This window comes from Diabrotica virgifera, chromosome 2 (assembly GCF_917563875.1).
Source record: "Diabrotica virgifera virgifera chromosome 2, PGI_DIABVI_V3a".
NCBI classification, from domain to species: Eukaryota; Metazoa; Arthropoda; class Insecta; order Coleoptera; family Chrysomelidae; genus Diabrotica; species Diabrotica virgifera.
In genome coordinates, this window is record NC_065444.1 from 229,962,950 (window position 1) to 229,985,156 (window position 22,207).

A 22,207-nucleotide genomic window follows, 5' to 3' on the forward strand; every position below is an offset into this window, starting at 1 on the left:
TTTGACCCACTTTTGGACTTGGCAACATGTAAATTTGTTAAAAGGGGTCCTTCTTCAGTAATATTGTGCCAAAAATTCGAATCGGAATATTTTTCCGAGCGGATGCGCAGGGGCTTTATGAACTTTATACATATTTGGACAGTTTCATTAATAATTATCTCGTCTTACTGTCTCCTGTGTATCTGTATATTGAGTGTTTTTTTTTAATTTCTTTTATGTTTTTAAATTTGAAGACCGATATACATGGATGAAATACTAAAAACGCTGGACGGAAGGGCCGCCCGAGAACTTTATCGTACCGATCTATTATCGTTATCGTACTAGATACTGGCATTCTATAAAAATAACAAAGTTACTCGTTATTTTGATATTTTAGAAACACCTTGTATACTTGAAAATATTTTATGGTTCTATGCATCATTAATTCCTGCATTTGAGAAAATGTTCGGGGACACACTATATATTATTGCATAAATCAATAGAATATTAGTCATATCTTCATTTCAAATTAGTTCATTTTTCTGAGAAATTAATAGTTTACAATATTTGCATTTTACTGCATGGATTTTAATGAAATTTTGGGAGTAGCCCATCAAAGTCTATCCTATATACTATATACTATGGCGCTTTTATCATGGGGGCGGTTCCCACCACTTCTCGGGAAAAGAACATTTTTATTTTCGAACAGCATGGAGCAAAAGGAAGAATTTTAAGAAAATTTAAAAATGCGCTCTTTAATTTGATCTTATTTTTTTCACCCGTCAAACTTTTTGAAAGTAGAAATAACATTATATTAAGAGGTATTGCAAAAGAAAAACAATGCATTTAAATTCTGGTGGATGATGGGTTAAATGTATGTACTTCTCATTTTTCCTTAAAGTACATTAGTCATATATTCTTTTGCACCATATCTCGCTTAGTTTGAATGTAACCGACATTTTAACGGTGCTCGTTTTAAATGCCTTTTCAAACACTACAAAAGCATGAGTACTTTGAGCATGCACCAAAAAACAAACTCTTTTTACCTACCATTATCTCTTTTTGTATTATAAATAGAATGTTTAAATTTCATTTAAACATACGAAATAATTTAAAATATTTCGTCAAGTTCCATTTTCTTTAATGTCAATTTGTTATTATAATATATTTGTAAGTATAGTTTAAGATTAGCAATAAGTGACAATGTGTAAGGACATGAAAACAATTCACCGTGCTCTGGACTGTCACAAAAAACTTCAACAAGAAAAGTCAGAAAATTATAAAAAAGTTAGATGAATTTTTTCTCTTGAAGACATACGTTGTTTCTAAAAGTTTGCACTCACAAGAAACAATACTTTGTTTCTCTCCAAGTTTTACATATTACTTTATGTAAAATAATAGTTTTTTACTGATCAGAAGCAATACTTCGTTTCTTCAAGTTTTTGTTCTCAAGATAACGCAATATTTTACCACCTGACTCCAGATACTCCAAGAATTATAGTGAAAATTCTCAGATTGGACAACCTCACCCTTCACTCTCCACACCCTTTGGGATTTAAAGACGAACTTTTTTTCCGTTTTTATTTTAGTAAGTTTATGTCACGGACTAGTCAACATCTGTAAGTTTGTAAGTTAAGTTATTGTTATATTTATTTCTAAAGCTCAGCTAGAGTAGGGTTTTCAGGTTTTTTCATTTAACTATATATTTTTTGTACTCTTGTTCACTATTATTTTGTTTTTTCTCATTTAGAATATACAATTGTCCTAGTTATACGTTCTTTTTAATTTATCTTTAGCTTTAGTGGAATTATATGTCAGCTCATTTTTCTCTTTAGTACCTTTGCCATCTACAGTATTTCTTTTGAGGCACAATATTGATATTTCGATATTAAAGCAAGAGCTCTTCTATTTACGATCCTGCACCTGTGCTTGTACATCTCTAATCCAAGATCTTTTCAAGATTTTTGGACACTTGGTTAACTCTATTGTTAACATAGAAAATTTATGAAGGAACGAATCTCTTTGTTATTTATAATCTAAAAAATTTTATATAGTGTTTTTAGTTTGATGCATAGTTTTTAAGGTATTCACAAAAAACCGTCCGAAAACGTGTCATTTTTAAATGAAAATGGCCAATTTTCAACTACGCATAACTCAAAAAGTATTGAGTTCTCAAAAAAAAGTATAGATCAGTTTTTGCTTAAAAATAGGTTCTCTAGCCACTTCCATGCCTATTTTGACCAACAAATTTTCCACCCCCTTGAAGAGGTGGGAATTGGCCCAAGATAAAAGCGCCATATTATATAGGGTAGATTTTGTTTCTTGAGCTATTCCCTACTTACTGTGAAAATATCAAGTACATCGATGTAGTAGGATGGAATTCGGAGCCAAATACCCTCATTGACTGCCCTATCATAATGCTCTGCTATGATCGCGTGAGAGGGGACATACACAAGATTCTAGCAAAAGTTCTATTTTCTGTAACTTTTCGAGTTTTTAAGTTACAGCAACGAGGTTTATGTCGTTGGAAAGGTAATTTTACACCCTTTCAAAATATGTAAAAATATACAGGGTGTATCTAAAAAATTAAGATTTTTTCTTCATTTCCGATTCAACCGGAAGCCATATTGTGGGTAAAATTTATTGTGGTAATAGATAATAAAGTACTCCATATGTCTCCCAAACGTCAAATTTCAGTTTCTATTACAGAGGAAGTTACGGGCACTCGAATATTTTTTAATAAAAAATTCATAACTCCCCTCCTATGAGGAGTTAAGAAATCTGGCTAATGTTATTCAATTTACCGATAGGATATCAAAAACATATCAAAAAATAAACAAATTCCTTGAAGCGATTTTTGAGAATATCTAGTTCAAATTTATGTCAAATTTTGACCCCTTAAATATAGGCAACCCATAACTTTTTTGTGAAAAACGATAATATTCTTGTTATAGCCCCATCTTTAGGCTATCTAAATGTTTTTTCAAATTAAATTTATCTTAAACAAGTTTTTAGATTGGTAGGGAAATGTATCGGGTGGGCGGTCGGCCATGCTGGCCGCCATTTTATATTTGGAAATGTCAAATTCCGTATTTCTATTCACCTATCGATAAGCTAACTTTAAGTTAAATTTCATTCAGTTCGGTCAAAATTTGCAAAAATGGGCCCCAAATAACCCCCCTATTTCGGCCCCCCCTTTGAGAGGTTTTTTTCAAAAGCTTAGTTTCTCGACAAAATTCTCTTAAACTTACTCATACCGAATTTCATCGAAATCAGTCCAGTAGTTTTTGCTGGGCGGTGGTGACATACGTACGTACGTACATACGTACGTGTACATACTTCCGACATGTTTTTTTATTTGCTTTTTAGACTCAGGGGGACTCAAAACGTCGAAAAAAAGTGAAATCTGAAAAAATTTTTTTGCACGACCCTATAACTTTATCTATTATACTCATACTACGTATGTAGTACGATAAAGTAAAAAGAGCTTCACATTGCAAATATTACATACAAGAGCTATCATAAAAAGAATAATTAGTTCCAACAAACATATTTAAGCTAGTGAGTAAAATTTCCTACTTTCCTTTACAATGTTTAAATAACCTCTCTCTTCTCCTTTTTCTTCTTCTTCTTCTTCTTCTTCTTCTTCTTCTTCTTCTTCTTCTTCTTCTTCTTCTCCTTATTTTTGTGTAGACATGTCCGTTTTTAATGCGCCTCCAGTAAGTTGTCGTTCCATCGCTTTCGTAGCCTTTCCACTCGCTGTCTCTCCTCTCGCCGTCTTTACTGCTCTGTTGATTGTCATTCGGCTTATGTGATTGTTTCATTTCTACTCTTCTGTTTCTTACCCAGGCCTTGATGTTCTCCATCTTGCATCTTCGTCATATATCTGTATTTCTATATCTGTCGCATAATGTCTTACCATCGATTTTTTTAAAGATTTTTATTTCTGCTGTTTCGAGGAGCACTTTTTTGTCATCTTTGTGTTTCTGTCGTATAGTCGTGTTTCTGCCGGGTGTGCCATTATTGCTCTAATGACTATTTTCTAAATTAGGCCATTCATTTCTTTCCCGATATTTTTATTTCTCTACATTGTTTCATTCGGGCAACCTGCGGGTCTGTTTGCGCTATTCGCTTGATCTTTCACTTCTGTTTCAAGCTTCCCTTACCTAGATAGTGTGATAACTAGATATTTAAACTCCATTTATCTAACCCTTCAGCTCTAATTTGCATCTTATAGGTCAGAGAAATATGGAAAAAAATGTCCTATTGTTGACACAACCCCCTCCAGGCCGAAACCAAATTTTTTGAGTAGTATGGACAATGGACATCTATAATAATAAGCTATATGTAGTCCATTCTTTCACAGTTTTTGCTCTAAATTTTAAAGAACCGCTTGGATTGACATGAAATTTAGCATACGTATAACTTACAGGCCAAAGAAAAAAAGTGATATTGTGCCGATGTGTGCTTTTGCCCTGGGGGTGACTTTCACCCACTCTTGGGGGTGAAAAAATATATGTCCAAAATAAGTCCGGAAATGGGTAAACTGACTAATTTTAAGTAACTTTTGTTCCATAGAGCTTTTTCGCCAAGTCAACACTTTTCGAGTTATTTGCGAGTGAATATGTTCATTTTTCAACAAAATAACCACATTTTTAGACGGTTTTTCGCAAATAACTCAAAAAGTAAGTATTTTGTCAAAAAAAACGTTTTTAGCAAAAATATAGCCTATAAAAAAGTAAAAAAAATGGTGTACGCGTTAGGTCTCTGGATCTCGTAGAACCAGAGTTATAGCCAATGAAAAATAGATTCATATTCACCAAATTTCAAATATAATAATTCGACGTGAAATATCCAAAAAATTAAGCACTTTTTGGGGAAAACCCATAATAACTTTTTTAAAGTGTTTAAAAAAAAGCTTTATTTCTCTTTCTACAAAAGTTTCTAGCATTAAATTTAAGCAAGTTACGCTCAAAATAAAGTTGGTCCCTTTTGTTTTTGCAAAAAAAAATCGGGAAGACCACCCCCTAATTAGCAACTTAAATGAAATTAATCGTTACCGCTCCACAAATTATTTTACTTATATTGTGTTTATATGATCTGTAAGTTTCATCGATTTAAAGTGATTATTATTGAAAAAATTTGGTTTCAAAGTAAAATTTTTAAAAATTTAAATTTTGAAAAATATACTTTTTTTCAAAATAACAAAAATTGTTAGAGAGACTAAAAATCTCGAAAAACAAAAAAAGTCAAATTTGCTTTTCTGAATATCATGTATTTTTTTGTTTTTCTGTTAGACAAAAATTGATTGAGATTTAGTGTTTCAAAATTTGCATACATTCGTGATCAGTGACTCGTTCAACCACTTTTAATTACAGCCCTTTCAATAATAAGGACTTTGAACCGATGAAACTTACAGATCATATAAACAATATATACACGAGTCAAGAAACTTTTAAAGTCGTAACGATTAAGTTCATTTAAGATACTAATTAGGGGGTGATTTTCTCGATTTTTTTACCAAAACCAAAAGGGACTAACTTTATTTTGAGCGTAAATTGTTTAATTTTGATGCTAGAATTTTTTTTTTATAAAACAAAAATGAAGATTTTTTTAAACACTTTAAATAAGTTGTAATGAGTTTTCCCCGAAATGTGCTTCATTTTTGGTTATTTCACGTTAAAATATTCCATTTGGAATTTGACGAATATAAACCTATTTTTCATTATCTATAACTCTGCTTCTACTAGGTGTAGAGACGTGATGTATACACCATTTTTTTAAATTTCTTACAGGCTATATTTTTGCTAAGAATATTTTTTCGACAAAATACTTACTATTTGAGCTATTTGCGAAAAACCGTCTAAAACGTGGTTATTTTGTTGAAAAAATGAACATATTCACTGCCAAATAACTCGAAAAGTATTGACTTAGTGAAAAAACTCTATAAAACAAAAGTTACTTAAAATTAGCCAGTTTATCTATTTCCTGACTTTCTTTGGACGAATATTTTTTCACCCCCAAGAGGGGATGAAAACCACCCCCAGGGGAAAAGCACATATCGGCACAATATCACTTTTTTTCTTTGACTTGTTAGCTATGTGTATGCCAAATTTCATGTCAATCCAAGCGGTTTTTTAAAATTTAGAGGTTTTGCAATATTTTACCGTTAATGTTTCCTGTAGCCGATTTAGATGATATACATAGTTATAAAAAATGGGATTCAAAAAACGGCAAATTTTCGCTTTTTTTCGTATATTACCAAAAAGTTAAGCATTTTAAACAAATTTGAGAGTGAGAAACTCATGTGTGTGTGTGTGTGTGTTTAGATTTATGACCTTGGTTTGAACCAATTGGCCAGCTCAAATTTTTTTTTTTATTTTCATAGACACAATTTCCTAATTTTAACTGATATACATTATATTTTAATAATCACAAACATACATATATTACATACATTACATTAAAAATACATACTAATAAAACACTATTACTAAATACTTATACTAAACCACTAATTGATATTAATTTTTTTGTTTCTTTTTTTTTCTTTCGCGCTAAGACCTAAACCCGATTCATCCTCGCGGAGGTTTAGGCCTTCTTTGTGATTTTTTTGTTTTTTTTTGTTTTTTTTTGTTTTTTTTTGTTTTTTTTTTGTTTTTTTGTTTTGTTTTATTTTGTTTTTTTTTATTGTTTTTTAATATTTATTTATTTTTTTTTGTTATTTTTTTTTCTTTTTTTTTATATATATATTTTTTTTTAAATTTTTTTTATATATATATATTTTTTTTAATATCAATTTTCATATTTTTTTAAGTGGTTATAAACAATTTTATACAAATTTATATTTCGTGTACATAAAATGGAATTTAAATTTGTGGGGAGAGTAACTCCTACTGTTTGTAGATTCTTATATAACTGTTGATTCAGCATCTGGAAGTTTGCGCAATCGAAAATCACATGCTCTAAAGTACCCAACTCCCCGCATGTGCAGTTTTGAGAAGTGGCCAACCCTAGTTTATTTTTGTGAACTGGATATAAACCATGTTTGTTCCTTGCTCTATTTAAGGTTTTAATGAAGTGCCGATTTGTAATGTCGTTAAACCACGGTTTTCTATAAATTTTTGGTTGGATATCATGAAATCGTACACCTTTAAGAGATATATCATATTCCAGTTGCCATTGCTCCATTTGTTTTTTCTTAAACCATTGTCGTAGATCAGTGACTGGCATTAATGGTTCTTCTATCGTTTCCCCTGTTGTAGTAGCATCCTTGGCAAGTCTATCCACTATTTCATTTCCGTTAATTCCATAATGAGCCTTAATCCAAACCAAAGAAATTTGTTTACCTGTATTCGTAAGTAACTGGATTGTTTCTAAAATTTTTATAATTACTACTGATGAAGTGCTTGATAATTTAGTTTGTACTATTGTGTCTACCGAACTTTTGCTATCTGTTAATATAACAAACTTATTCTTGTGATGGATATTAATATACCTCAAAGCTTGAAGAATTGCGATGAGCTCAGCAGTATAACTAGACATTTGATTTGAAAGTTTAAATTTTTTGGATAGATTTTCATTTGAATGGTAAAAGGCGCATCCAGTTGACTCAGCGAATTTGGATCCATCTGTAAAAATACAATCGGACTCCGGCCATCTTTTCAGAATTGTTTTCTCAACAAACGTATTTATGTTAAATTGATTAACGTGTGGTTCAATATTAAGATAATAATAAGGAATTTGTAGTTCTAATAGGTTATAATCACAATTATAAAAGGGAAGGATGTCATTTGTGTAAACCTCGCTATTAAATTGGATTAATAGCTGATAACTGCTTATTACTTTGGGATGAATTCTACGTCGCCAGAAGGGACTATCTATTTTTGAATTGAGGTTTTGTATTTTCTCAGATCTTTTCTGTGCTAGGAGTTTTGACATAAAAACATCACACAAAAATTGCCGTCTAAGATGCAAAGGAGGCTCTGCTGCTTCAATTTCTAAAATATGTGTTGGTGTGCTTTGTATACATCCAAGACAAAGTCGTAAACACTTATTTTTTATTTTTTCCAATATCTCCAATTGAGTTAAATTTGCATTTCCATATAAAATACAACCATAGTCAATCACTGAACGTACTAGTGCTCTATAGAAGATTAGTGATATATTTGGATCGGCTCCCCACTTTGTGTGGCTAAAGGCTCTTAGTATATTTATTGCGTTTTCACATTTTTTTGACAAATGATGAATATGTTCTTTCCAAGAGAGCTTTTGATTTAAAATTATGCCAAGGTATTTAACAGATGTTTTATATGGGAATGTGAAAGGTCCTATATTAATTTGGTTTGGTGGTTGATAACGTCTTCTCGTAAATGAACACATGACTGATTTATCTTGAGAGATGCTGAATCCATTTCTTTGTGACCATTCGGCAATTCTTTCTGTGGCGTTTTCTAATGCATTGATTGAAGCTTCGATCGACTTCTTTTCCGTATAAATGCAAAAGTCGTCTGCGTACTGAAGTATTCTAGTTTCTTCGGTAAGAGAACTAGTAACATCAGCAGTGTACAGAATAAACAATAATGGACTTAAAATACTTCCTTGAGGCAATCCAATTGATGTTGATTTGGGCGTACCTATCACTCCATTTATATTTAAATACACTTTTCTATCACGGTATAACTTCATTAAGTTCGCAATAACCCCTTCTGGAATTCCTATGGCGTATAATTTATCTGTCAATATGTCTAGATTAACTACATCATATGCTCCCTTAATGTCTAAAAATAGGCAGGATATTGAGTTGTTACGAGTAAATGCTAATTGTACATCAGTAACAAATGATGTTGTAACTTCTTGAGTTGAACGTCCTCTTCTGAATGCATATTGGACTGCTGATAATAATTGATTTTTCTCCAGCCAGTGTTCTAACCTGTTTTTAATAAGTCGTTCGTACGTTTTCATTATACAAGACCCCAATGCAATAGGTCTGTAGGAGTCTGCAGAATCTCTAGGTTTATTAGGTTTAAGAATAGGTACTATTAAATATTTTTTCCAATCGTCTGGTATGTTCGACTTGTTTGTATATATACTGTTATAAATGCCTAATAAGCGCTGCTTAGTTATAAATGGAATCTCAGCAATCATTGGGTAATGGATGTTGTCTATTCCGGGAGACGTATTATTTCTTTTCTTACAAGCTTGTTGTAATTCGTTCATTGTGAAAGGTTTATTTAGCATGTGATCATTTGTATAATTATTTTTGAACTCTCTTGGTGTTTCGTTAACCCAATTCGGACAGATTTTACTATGAAAATATTCTGTCCAGTCTCCCCACTCTATTTGATGTCTATTTGCTTGTTTCCTGTTTTTGAATCTGTTTAATTTAGCCCAAACATCTTTCATTGGAGTATTTTTGTTCAAACTTTCACAATACGATTTCCAACTAGCTCTTTTTGCTTCATTTGTAATTCTTTTAACGATCGCATCTTGATTTTGATACTTATTAAGATTATCCAAATTTGGATTCTCATTATATTTACTAAACAACTGCTTGCGTTTCGTTACTGCATCTTGGCAGTCATTATTCCACCATGGTTTGCATTTTTCCCAAGTATTTCGTTTATTTGTACTCTTTTTTGGTATAGCTACGGTAGCTGCTTCGTTCATATCTTCTAATAATTTGTCATAACTATCGTCAATAACATTCAATGATTTTTCATATAACAAAGTGCTAAATTTTCTCCAGTCTGCCTTGTTAATTTTCCATATTTTATGACTTTTTGTTGGTGGTGGCGTTCCTCTAAGTTGACATTTCATGAGTATTGGCAAATGGTTAGAGCCATGGGGATCTTGAAGTACCTCCCACTGGAATAATTGACTGATATTTTGAGAGCATATAGTAATATCAATAGCACTTTTTCTTTGGCCTGGTCTAGTAACAAGGGTTGGTTCCCCTGTATTTAAAAATACTAGATTGAATGAGTTTATTGCTTCTAACAGGTTTCTTCCTTCAAAATCTTCTAGATCTGATCCAAAAGCCGAATGATGCGAATTAAAATCCCCACCAATTATACATGGTTTTGGTATGCTATTAAAAAAATTAAGAAATTGTGTCAGTGTAACTCTACTCAAAGGTTTTATGTAAACTGAAACAAGATAAACTTCCTTAAATTGACCAATCCGAACACACACACACCTAGCCATAATCTTTTCCATTTGAGGTAAATCTATCTCAGAAAAACTAATTTCATCCTTAATTAAAATTGCTACACCAGCTTTTCCATCTTCTCTATCTAAACGTGAACAATTATAACCTACGAAATTATAATAAATATTTGGTTTAAACCAAGTCTCCGAAAGAAGACCTATATTGATTTTATATTCATGAAGTAAATACTCCAAATTACATTTATTTGAAACTGCCGATCGGCAGTTCCATTGTGTAATAGAAAAAGTTTTGTTCATGTCTGCGAGCTTAATCCCTGTTTATTGAGTCTGTCCTTAATAATATTAACCACTTCAAACTGTTGAACATTTAAAATATTATCCCTATTTAAAGATTTTAATATATCCATAACTAATTCAAATACTAATGTTATCGTTTCTGTTTCTGACATTTCATTCGTTTTAATAATATTCTCTCGGTAAGATTCTTGACTCAAAATACCCCCTTGTAACCTAGCGATTTCAATTGGTTTAGTTATTTTGATTGCTTCATTAATACAAGGATCAGGTGTTTGAGGCCTGGCCCTTTTCGTTGGATTTCTATAGATAGTGTATTTATGGGAATATATGGGGCTAGACTGCGAAAAACCTGAAGAATATGGAAGAGCAGCTTGACTTGGAAGGAGTGGAAAAGCTTTTTGAGACGCTAATTCTATGGGAAATTGAGGATTTAATGTTTTATTTTCACTAGTAGTTGCATTTGCATATGTTCTATTGGGGATTAATTTAATTGCGTCATTGTATGTTAAATTTTTTTGAGACATAATATCTTTAATAGTTTTTTGCCTCAGATATTCAGGACACAGCTGAAAATTTGTAGTTAAATGATCTCCGTTGCACTGAAGACATTTATTGGTTGGGTTTTCCGTGCATTTGGAGGATAAATGTTCACCGTGACATTTGAAACATCTAGACTTACCACGACACTGTCCACCCACGTGCCCGTAACGATGGCAATTGAAACACAAAATTACTTTCTGTACAAATAGTTCGACCGGAATTAATACCTTATTAATAACTACATACTTAGGTAAACTTTGTGCCCTAAAAGTCACAATAATACTTTTAGTTGGAACATATACCGTAGTATTATTCTCAACAATTTTCCTTTTTAATCTTTTGACTTCTACTACTGTAAATTTACAGTGGTAGTCATAGGCTTTAATTTTATTTTTTAACTCCTCATCTGAAATGTCTCTATCAATATCCCTTAAAATACCCTGACGATGAATCATAAATTTAGGTACATAAGCCTCAAGTTTATTTTCAGTAAACCTTTTTGATTTATTTTGATCTACTAAAAAATTGGCCCATTTTGACTCTCCAAAAACTACTTTTACTCGATGTTTTCCTGCCAAATCAATTCTTTTTATTTTATTATCCAGTTCCGGCCAATTTTTTAGTATTATATCACCAACCCTAATCGCATTTAGACGTAAATCACTTTTATTTTCAATTATTACTTCAAAAGGACCTGTGTCAGTTTGTAAATATTTATAGGTAGTTCTAATGTCATTTGTATTTATTTGGGACGAGTTTGACGAAATATGAAGTTGATTTTTACTTACGTTTGAGCTGCTATTGACATTTGTATTAATATTATCGATACCTGAAACCGCTGTTATTTCCATATTATTATTCTGTTCTTCTCTAAACTTGTAAAATTCGTCCTCTCCGGGATCGGGAGGGTCACCGTCACCGTGTCCGCTCATCAAGATTTAATCGCTTCGAACGCTAAAACTGACTTATATTTATATAAAACTTAAACTATAACTAAATTAACGAAACTAAAAAAGAAAATTTAACGGATTTAACTAATAAAAACTGCTAATAAATTTAAATTTTCGAGAGGAACTTTGAAATGCGTCTTTATACTTTGACAGTAGTTTGACGTTGGAGAAACTCATAAATCGTATAAAAAACTTCATTGTTCTAAGCAACTATTGGTTGCTTAGAAAATTGCAAAATAAATCATAAATTTTGAGTTTATATAAATATTTATAACTTATGTAAAAATTAACTTAGATCCTTTTTATTACACAGAATGCTGAGACTTCTGGTGCTTAAATCATACACTAAATTTCAAAGCAATTGGTCAAATACTTTAAAAGTTATTTAATTTGATTTTCTCAAATTAATTTTTTTTGGAACATTATAAGTCAGAAAATGATAAAGTTACAGTAATACTTTGGATAGTTTATGAAAGCGGAGGGTTTACACTATTAATTTAATTAAAAAAAAATGACAAAAAATCATTCTAAATACCGCATAATTATTTTGCAAGAACATGTGAATTAAAAAAGGGGGCGCTAACTTCGTTCCTAATTGTCCTAGGACAATTATTTTTCTTTCTAAATGTGTATAAAAATTCAGTCTTTCTAAATATAATAAAAATATTTTTCTACGTGTAGCGGTTAAAAAGTTATTCTAATTGTTTATAAGTAAGCAAAAAAATCGACATGTTTTGCAAAATAATTTTACACTGTTTAGAATTACTTTTTGTCATCTTTAATTAATTTAGCAATATAAACGTTCTTATTTCATAAACTGTCTGAAGTATTACTGTAACATCATAATTTTCTGACTTTAGTGTTGCAAAAAAATGAATTTGGGATAAACAAATTAAATAACTTCTAAACTATTTGATCAATTGCTTTGAAATTTAAAATATAATTTAAGCACATGAAGTCCCAACATTCCATCTAATAAGAAGGTTCTAACTTAATTTTTACATAAGTTATGAACATTAATTTTGCAATTTTCTAAGCAACAAATAAGGACAGACATATTCAGCGAACGCCATATTGAAGTTTTTTATATGATTTATAAGTTTCTTATTGTCAAATTTGTTTAACGTGCTTCACTTTCTAGTAATAGACAAAAGAAGCAAAAATTTACTGTTTTTTGATCTTTATTTGTTTATAACTATGTTTATCATCAAAATCGGCTACAGGAAACATAGAGGGTATTAATATAGATGTCCACGCTACTCAAAAAATTTGGTGTGACACGGAAAAAATCATATTTCTCTGGTCTATTAGTGGATTTGCTGTTATAACCAGGGATTTTTTTGGGGGGAAATTAACATGTTCAATTTTCTGGCGGTTATAATAAATTGGTGCAGCATATATTGTAAATCATCTTCACTTTGAGAGATTAGTATTGCGTCATCTGCATAGCAGATTATTGTTGTTGTTTTTCTCCTAACTAATATCTTTATTTAGTTCTTACTTTCTTTATAATTTGATCAGGTTAAATCGTAGAGGAGTCAGGGAATTCCCTGTTTTATTCCACTGCCAGCTTCTTTTGGGTTAGTTAGTTCTTCTATAACTTTTACTTTTATTCGTTCTTCTGGTAAATATTTTCGACGGTTTGGATTATTCCTAGAGGTATTTCTCTTGCATACAGTAAGTGGAATATATCCTTTAGTTCGACCGTTTCAAATGCCTTCTTAAGGTACACGAAACGTAAATATGCCGATTTGCTCTATTCCAATGATGTCTCTTGAACTTACCTCATTATAAATATAGCGTCCGTGCATGATCCTACCAACCTAAAATATTGTTGTTCTTTTGCTAGAGTTTGTTTGTTTTTACTTTGGTTTTTAATTTCACTGTTGTATTTAAAAATTAATTCTCCTGTAATTCTTCGGCTCCGATTTGTCTCCCATTTTGAAGAGTAGTATTAGAATGATTTATTTCCAATCTTATGGTATTCTCTTTTTTCTCTATTATTTTTTGGATCAGTTTCAATTGCTGTTTAGTCAGATCTAGTTTTTGTACTTTAGGAGTTCATTCCGTTTTCGGTCCTCTCCTTGTGATTTTCTGTTTTTTAATTTTCGTAATGCTTCCTTTATCCCCCCCTCTTCAAAGTTTGTTTCTTTGTTTGTTGTTGTTGGTCGTTCATTATCGTCACCTTTAGCAGATAGGGATCAAATGTACTCTGCCCATGTTTTTTCTAACTGTGTTTCTATCTGCTCGTTTCTCTGTTTTCTTTTTTCCTCTGATCATTCTCCCTGTTCCTTTTTTGTGTTTCGTAAAAGTCGTGTTCAATCTGTTGTGAACAGTTATTCTTCCACTTGTTTCCTTTTTATTTGTCTGATTAAAGTAGTCGTTTCGTTTCTAATTCATTTTAGTGGTTGTATGCTATTGTTTGTGTTGTGTTTTCTATTGCAAAAAGGCTTTCTTCTCTTCTTTATATTTAATCTTCACTTCCTTTCTATACCATGGATTTTTCTTTTTTTATATATTAGTGTTCGTTACTTTCCTTTTAATATTTCATTTTCAGCAATCGTCTCTGGGATTATATGTATAAGTGTTCCGTGGATTCCGGGGGTAGTTCTTCGGCTCTGATTTTTGTTTTTGTTATTGCCGCTCTCTTGGATGTGAATTATTTTAAAATTATTCTAATTTTACGTAATACTACGCTATGGTTGCTACCTACATCTGCTGAGTTGAAGCATGTTTTAGTTGAGCATGAGGCTTCGATTATTTTTGATGGATGTGTATGACTGATTATTATACATAGTCCTGTCGCCAGGGGGGTACAACGGCCTCCTATATTCAGATGGACTTACCCAAGTTTTTTTATGTATTTTGACCTGTAGAATACGAATTTTTTGGGTAACAGTTGATCCGGATGTCGATAAGATTGTTATAAACCAAGAAGTTGAGGAATCACATAACAGCGATTTCTCGCAAAACAAAACATTTTTTTGTATTTTTTGGGCCATTCTAACCAAAAAATGTTCCTACAAATTTTTTCGTAGGATGCATAGTTTTCGAGATAAACGCGGTTGAACTTTCAAAAAATCGAAAAATTGCTATTTTTGAACCCGAATAACTTTTGATTAAAAAATAAAATAGCAATTATGCTTACCGCATTTGAAAGTTCAAGTCAAATTATATCTGTTTTAGTTATTTGTATTGCTAAAAATTTATTATTTTATTGTTAAAAAAAGCTATAAACACCTAGTGCTTGAGTGATGTTTTTAATGATTTCTCATTTAAAATCGAACGAGTAGGTAGAAGAGGTAAGAGTGCAAGCGAGGCTATTTCTACGTCGCATGCATTAAAACGCATGTATTAGGTACGGGAAACACTATGTGTTTATAGCTTTTTTTAACAATCAAAAAATAAATTTTTAGCAATGCAAATATTCAAAACAGATATAATTTGACTCAAGCTTTTAAAGGCGGTAAGCAGAATTGCTATTTTATTTCTTATTCAAAGGTTATTGGGGTTCAAAAATTGCAATTTTTCGATTTTTTGAAAGTTCAACCGCGTTTATCTCGAAAACTATGCATCCTACGAAAAAACTTGTAGGAACATTTTTTGGTTAGAATGACCCAAAAAATACAAAAAAATATTTTGTTTTGCGAGAAATCGCTGTTAATTCCTCAACTTCTTTGTTTATAACAATCTTATCGACATCCGGATCAACTGTTACCCAAAAAATTCGTGTTCTTTGGGCCAAAATACATAAAAAAACCTGGGGTAAGTCCATCTGAATTAAAAAGGCCGTTGTACCCCCCGTGGCGACAGGACTAACATAAATCTATCATAGATATTTGTCCACGGGTATGATTGAATGTATATTTGTGTTGCCTTTGTGTTAAAAAATGTGTTGTTTATGCTAGTAAAAGTGCGTTTTTTTGCATTCTTGCATTCAGTTCCCATTTTCGTTATTATCGTTCTTGTTGTGTTTTTGCCTCCGGATAATACATGGTTTCCTATTCGAGTGTTAAAATAGTCGAGTTAAAATTCGAGTATATATTTATAGTTAAAATCCTAGTATCTTTCCTCTAAATTGATCTACTACTTTTGTTTTAATTCGTCTGTTTTTGTTTTAATTCGTCGTAAAAGGTCTCCTTTATTTGTTGTTTGGGGCTCTTTATTTTTTGGGCCGTATACCCCAATAATGTTCCGGTTTTCCTTCTTCATTCTTATGTTTGACACTATTTGAAATAATTTTTGGTATTTTCGGTGTATTAGTAAGGTTACACCTTGGTTGGCCCTATTTTATTTGGCTATTCCACTGTAGATTAGTTTACATTCACCTAATTTTGATTGTCGTATTCCCTTCTTTGCGTTTCCTGTAAAGCGAATATGTCTATTTGTTTCTTGTTTCTTTTAGTACTTGGTTATTTATTAGTCTCTTTTCATTTTTTAATTTATTTTTTGTCATTTCCAAAAATTGTTTTTTTTTCTGATTATAGCGGCGTCTATCCATAGTGCCAAAAATGTCTCAATTAAAGTTCATTGTTTTTACGTAAGGAATCCAAACCTGTAATAAAAAGGGAGGTTCCTATTTAAGATTTTAAAGCAACTCCCACCCCACCTCCGTGGGTATCGTGTTTGGTGGCATTCGATAGATTTTGAAAGATATTGAACACGTATTTTTCAGCTTTTGAACTGATTTTCATTTCGCGAAATATCGCAGGGTTTCCCTCCCAGCTCCCTCCGTGGGGGTCGTGTTTGGTATCATTAGATAGATCTTTGAAAAATATTAAATATTCGCTTTTTTGTGAAATTCTGTGACTCGCCCATTTCTTTACGCCCCACTCAAATCGTCTTTAATTTTTAAGCATTTTTGACACTTGATGATTAAGTTATGAGGTATTCTAGTACTAAAAGTTACTCTTGCTATAAGTAGGTAAAATACACCGTTTTTTTTATTTGTCTATTAAATTTTTTTAAAATTAAAGAAACGAAAAATTTTCAATTATATTTTTCTAGAAAACGATGCATCCTACCTGCTTGAAGCAAGAGTACCCTTTGGTATTATATCTCAAAATTTAATAATCCAGTGTCAAAAATGCTTAAAAATTAAAGACAGAAAAGTAAGGCGATAAAATAACCGTTTCCCTGCCCAAAACGGGCGCCTATGACCGGTAGTAGAAATTCGTAATTGATGGAATCAATTTATCTCTGGAAGATAAATAAGCGCATCAGTTTTGGTTTTTCTAAATAGAAGCGTTCTGGAGATAACGTGTGATCAAAAATTATTGTCAGAATAGGTGGCTCTGAACGACAGATATACTATACAGTGCATGTCTATTCTTAATTCAGATATACTTTCCAGTTAACGTCAACTTTGCAGTGTACGTCAACTTAACAAGAAAAGTTAGGTTATGTAGAGATGTTGTTGGTGGACCTATCCAGCATCTTGTTTGATTTCATTTATTATTGTTATTTATAATTTTGTTAATTCTTTTTATTTTTGATTAAAGTTCTGTTTTATAAAGGTTTGACTGATTTTTTATGTTTTATAATGTTAATCACAATAAAATAATTGATAAACCTATAAATTCAGATTAAAACAAGACATACCTACGTAATTTTTTGCACGGCTAGTTTTGATCCCAATAATTGTAGACCGCTCGTTATTTAACAAAAACTAATTCCAAGACGCCACCTTCAAAGAGCTCTAGCTCCCTTAGGAAGCATTTTCGAGCTAGTTGAATTGAGCTAAATTGTCTTAAAATTATCTGAAAAATCTCCAGTCTTCGTTTGACGGGAGAGTTTCTGGACACCCTGTATAATATTATATTGTGTATAGACTTCAATTAAGCTTTTGATAAAAGAATTTCGTAAAATAATTTTCATCTAATAAAAAAATAGCAATTTAAACAAATCGTGCCAGACTGGTATAATGTAACTTCCCATATTATAATAAAATTGAATGTATATGCACAATATTGTAATAACTTTATATTGTTTCAGATGTTTGTGGCCATTGCGGTACCAATTGATCTAAGAGGTCCGGCAGATCTTTTCTTTTCTGCAAATTTTGAAAGTTCCTACGGTCTACCCTCAAACCAAAGTTTGCTTAGTTATCCACCGATATATGCTTCGACTCGACAACTAATATACCAGTTGCTCGAATCAAAAATAAAAGGGTTTGTACAATCAATTCATTAGTAGGTATAGTCGAGGAAATGAAGCATTTTGGCTCGCAATTTTTTCGTCCAGCATGGATTTACTTGAAATTTTCACAGAAGGTAGGAAATAGTCCAAGGATCATCTTCTATATCATGCCGCTGTACGCTAAAACATTGGAGGTGGTTGCCACCCCATCTCGGGGGCGGGAATTTTTTATTACATTTTATCTATGTAAATCGATGTAAAAAGTGATTATAAAAAAATGTTTTTTACATTTTCCTCGTAAAACTAATATTTTTCGAGTTATTCGCGCTTGAAAGTAACAGTTTTTCGATGAAAAAATCGACTTTTTTAGAGGGTTTTTGAGAATACCTCGAAAAATATGCATTTAATCAAAAAAACTGTCAATATGAAAATTGTATATTTTAGTAACACAAACCAAATTATTTTTCTGTAATATCGCTAAGACCAATACAAATCGAGATACGGCATGTTAAAAGTTAGCTTTTTTAGTCAAATGCATAATTTGAAATATTCAAAGTAAAATAACGGAAAAACTTTGCATTTTTGGAGGAAATCTTAAATAATCTTTTTTCAAGCATACAGTTAGACCTTTCAAAAAAAAATAATGAAAAGTTTCTAGTCTGAAAATTAAGCGACTTATGATTAGAAAAAAGTCGGTACCTGCTTTTCTCTATGAAAAAATCAGTGAAAACAACCCCCTAACTACCCTCCTGATTAAAAATTGGTCTTCACCTTGCTGTAATTCCTTTTATATTTGTATTATCAATATATCCAAGAAGTTTGACCTATTTAAAAGGCCTAGTTTTAGAAAAATTGGAGTTTAAAGAAAAATTAATTTTTTGTAATTTCCCATTTTTCACCTTTTACTTCAAAATATCTCCGAAAATACTGGAGATACAAAAAAAATGATACATTAGCAAATTGTAGCCTCTTTAATAACTAAAATTTCCTTGTACATAGATTTTCATAACAGTGAACAGTTAGCGAGATATAGCTGTGTAAAACCTCTATTTACGAGTAAACACCCACTTATTCGAGCCCTTTAAACCCACCCTTATTAAAAACTGAGGGATTTTACGGAATTTAGTTGACACAGTCTTATAACTCTTCAAAAATCCTAGAAAGTCGTTTTTGAAAAATCTTTTCACCGCCAAAAATGAAGGAGCTCTGTTTATAAAACGAATTTTTTTTTCGAAAAATTCGGATAGTCAGCTTATGGATAATTTTCAATGTATGTATAATACCACAGAACCCGTTCGTATACTGGAAGATGACTAAAAAACTATTTGTATTTGTATTTGTACATATTTGCAAATTCGTATTTTTGTGTAAATAAATGTTTTTGTAATTCTTTAATTCTACTTCTTTTTCTGTATAGACCTATTAAAATATCTACTTATAAAAACTGTAGTGTTATTAAGGGTGGTTTTTAAGGGTTGAAGTATTATATTATATCCTTAAGTATAAAACAATCAATATTTAACCAATCAAAACCAAATTTTACCCATATTAATGTATAAAATATTTTTATATAATTTTTGACAATAAAGGGTTGTTTACACCCCTAAAAATAATCAACGCCCTTAAGCATGATATAGAATATAAAGTACAGGGTGAGATGATCCTAATCCCAAATTTTTATGTAAATCGATGCAAGCCGAAATTATTCCTTTAGAATAAGTAAATTTTTATATATAGCTCCAACAAGGGTGGTTTTAAGGGTTGAAATATTATGACAGTATGTCTTAAAGCATAACACATTCATTATGTAACTAATAAGAACCAAATGTTGACAATATTAAAGTTTAAAATGTTATTTTATAATTTTTTACAACTAGGGGTAGTTTTCGCCCTTACAAAACCAAAAGCGTACAACGGCTCAATATAGAAAATGAACTAGTGGGTGTAATGAGCCTAATCCCAAATTTTTGTACAAATCGATGCTGGACGAAAAAATTGCGAGGTTTTGCCATTTTTTCAGCTTCATTTCCTCGACTAGTATGCTCATTTTAAAATATTAATCATTTAACCGAAACACGACAATGTTCCGATCTGTTTAATGGATAAAAATTATTGGATATCTAATTTAGCATGTTAACAATTACAAAAAATAAGGGTTGCCCAATCTAATCATGTTGTAACAATAGTTAACTCAAAATTAAAAATTAATTTTTTCTTAAAAACATAAATACATAAATATAAGTAAAATATAATTTTTGAAATTACGAAGTACCTATATTTAAATTCAAACCTTATTCTATGAGTTCTTAATGAGTCTTTTGGGCTTATTTTATTCTGAAACATTGTTTTTTAGTTGTTAATGCCCGTCTCCTCATAAGAAACCTTCCTCATTAACAATTAAAAAAATATGGTTTAGAATAAAACATGGCTAAAATTCTTATCAATACCTGATAGAAAATGGTTTGATTTTGAATTTGTGATTACAAAATAGTTCTTTTCCTAACTAGTGCGGAAAGTGATACTTTCACGCACGAGCGGGAAAGTGCAATTTTCGGAAACGAATTGCTTGCGTGAATTGCTCTTTTAGCACGGCCGTAGAAAAGGGTCTAGGACGTTTCATCGCCGCCGTTTCGATGCCGCCAGTTCGATGCCGATGCCGGCCGATTCATCGCTAGTCAATTAACCGCTATCTGATATATTTCCGAATTTTCGACAGTTACAATTATTAGTTATTTTCAGTATTTAGGAATTCTAGGAAATGCGAGATATGACGGCGATGAAATGGACTGGCGATGAACCGGCGGCATCGAAACGTCCCATTCCGGTAGAAAATAGGTATTTTTCTAACTATGTAGTGCGGAAAGTAATACTTTCACGCACGAGACTGCTGTTGACCCAAACGACGCGATAGCAGAGTTCGGGCAAGCAGTCGAGTGCGGAGAAGACACTTTCCGCATGATTTAGGAACAATATTTTTCTATGGCCGTACGTTTAGAAAAAAGCCACAAAAAATACACAAATTAATTCTTTGACAAAGTTGTCAAAACCAAACTTTCAATATAATGGATTACCACGACGACGATATTGGTTTCCATGACGACGATTCAAAACCATTTGTAATTTTCTACTAATCTGACTAATATTATTTTAAAATAATTGTATTTCATCGAATTATTAGTAGTAATTGCACAAGAGCTCTAAAATTATCGAATTTATCCCGAGTGACACTTTGACCGTTTTAATTTCACGACCCGAAGTGGAGTGAAATTTTGTCAAAGTGGCATGAGGGAAATAATTCAATAATAATTTTAGAGATCGAGTGCAATTTTCTGCGATTATTTCATGAATAAAATTGTTCAAAACCAAAATTGTACTGTAATTTATTTATGTAAGTAATAATTACTGCAGTTAAACACACAGTTGTTATAAATATTTGACGGTTGAAAGTAATCACTTTTATAACTTTTAAAACAATTAGTAAGTTAACAATTATTAAGTGAACAACAAGTAATTACAGTATGGTATAGTTAGACCCAAACCCAGACATCCAAAGTGAAAGTTATCCTCCAACACCAAATTGTTCTATATGGTCCACATAATGTTCAGAAAAAAGTCACACCATTTTGAGCGTTGGGTTTGGGGGGGAGAGGGGGGAGAAATCTGCAAATTCGTAGTTTTTTAAGTTTTTCGTCAATATTTCTAAAACTAAGCGATTTAGCATGAGCAACCCTCTACACAAATTGTTCTTCATTAAATTTGAAATATAAAAGGCCCTATACATAACCCTTCTAAAATGAACGGTTCCAAAGTTACTGAGGTAGTATAGTATAATTGGTCCAAAAAAGGCTTAACCCAGACATCCAAAGTAAAAGTTTTCCTTCAACACCAAATTGTTCTATATGGTCCACATATTGTTTAGTAAAAAGTTACACCATTTTGAGAGTCCGGTTTGGGGGGGAGATGGGGGAGAAGTCGGTAAATTAGTAGTTTTTTATGTTTTTCGTCAATATTTCTAAAACTATGCTTTAGCGTAAGGAATGTTCTATAGAAAAATATTCTATATAAAATTTAAAACAAAAAAGGTTGTACACATAATTGTTATAAAATCAACGGTTCCAGAGTAAGAATTGGAG

At 31.5% G+C, this 22,207-nt stretch overlaps 1 protein-coding gene across 1 annotated transcript in view; it reads left to right on the forward strand.

The window, feature by feature from the left end:
- Positions 1-22,207, forward strand: part of LOC126880466 (uncharacterized) — a 33,957-nt gene that overhangs the window by 4,909 nt on the left and 6,841 nt on the right. Inside the window, exon 2 of the mRNA XM_050644325.1 lies at positions 17,931-18,106. Coding sequence (XP_050500282.1) covers positions 17,931-18,106 — 176 coding nt within the window. The remainder of the gene's footprint in view (positions 1-17,930; positions 18,107-22,207) is intronic.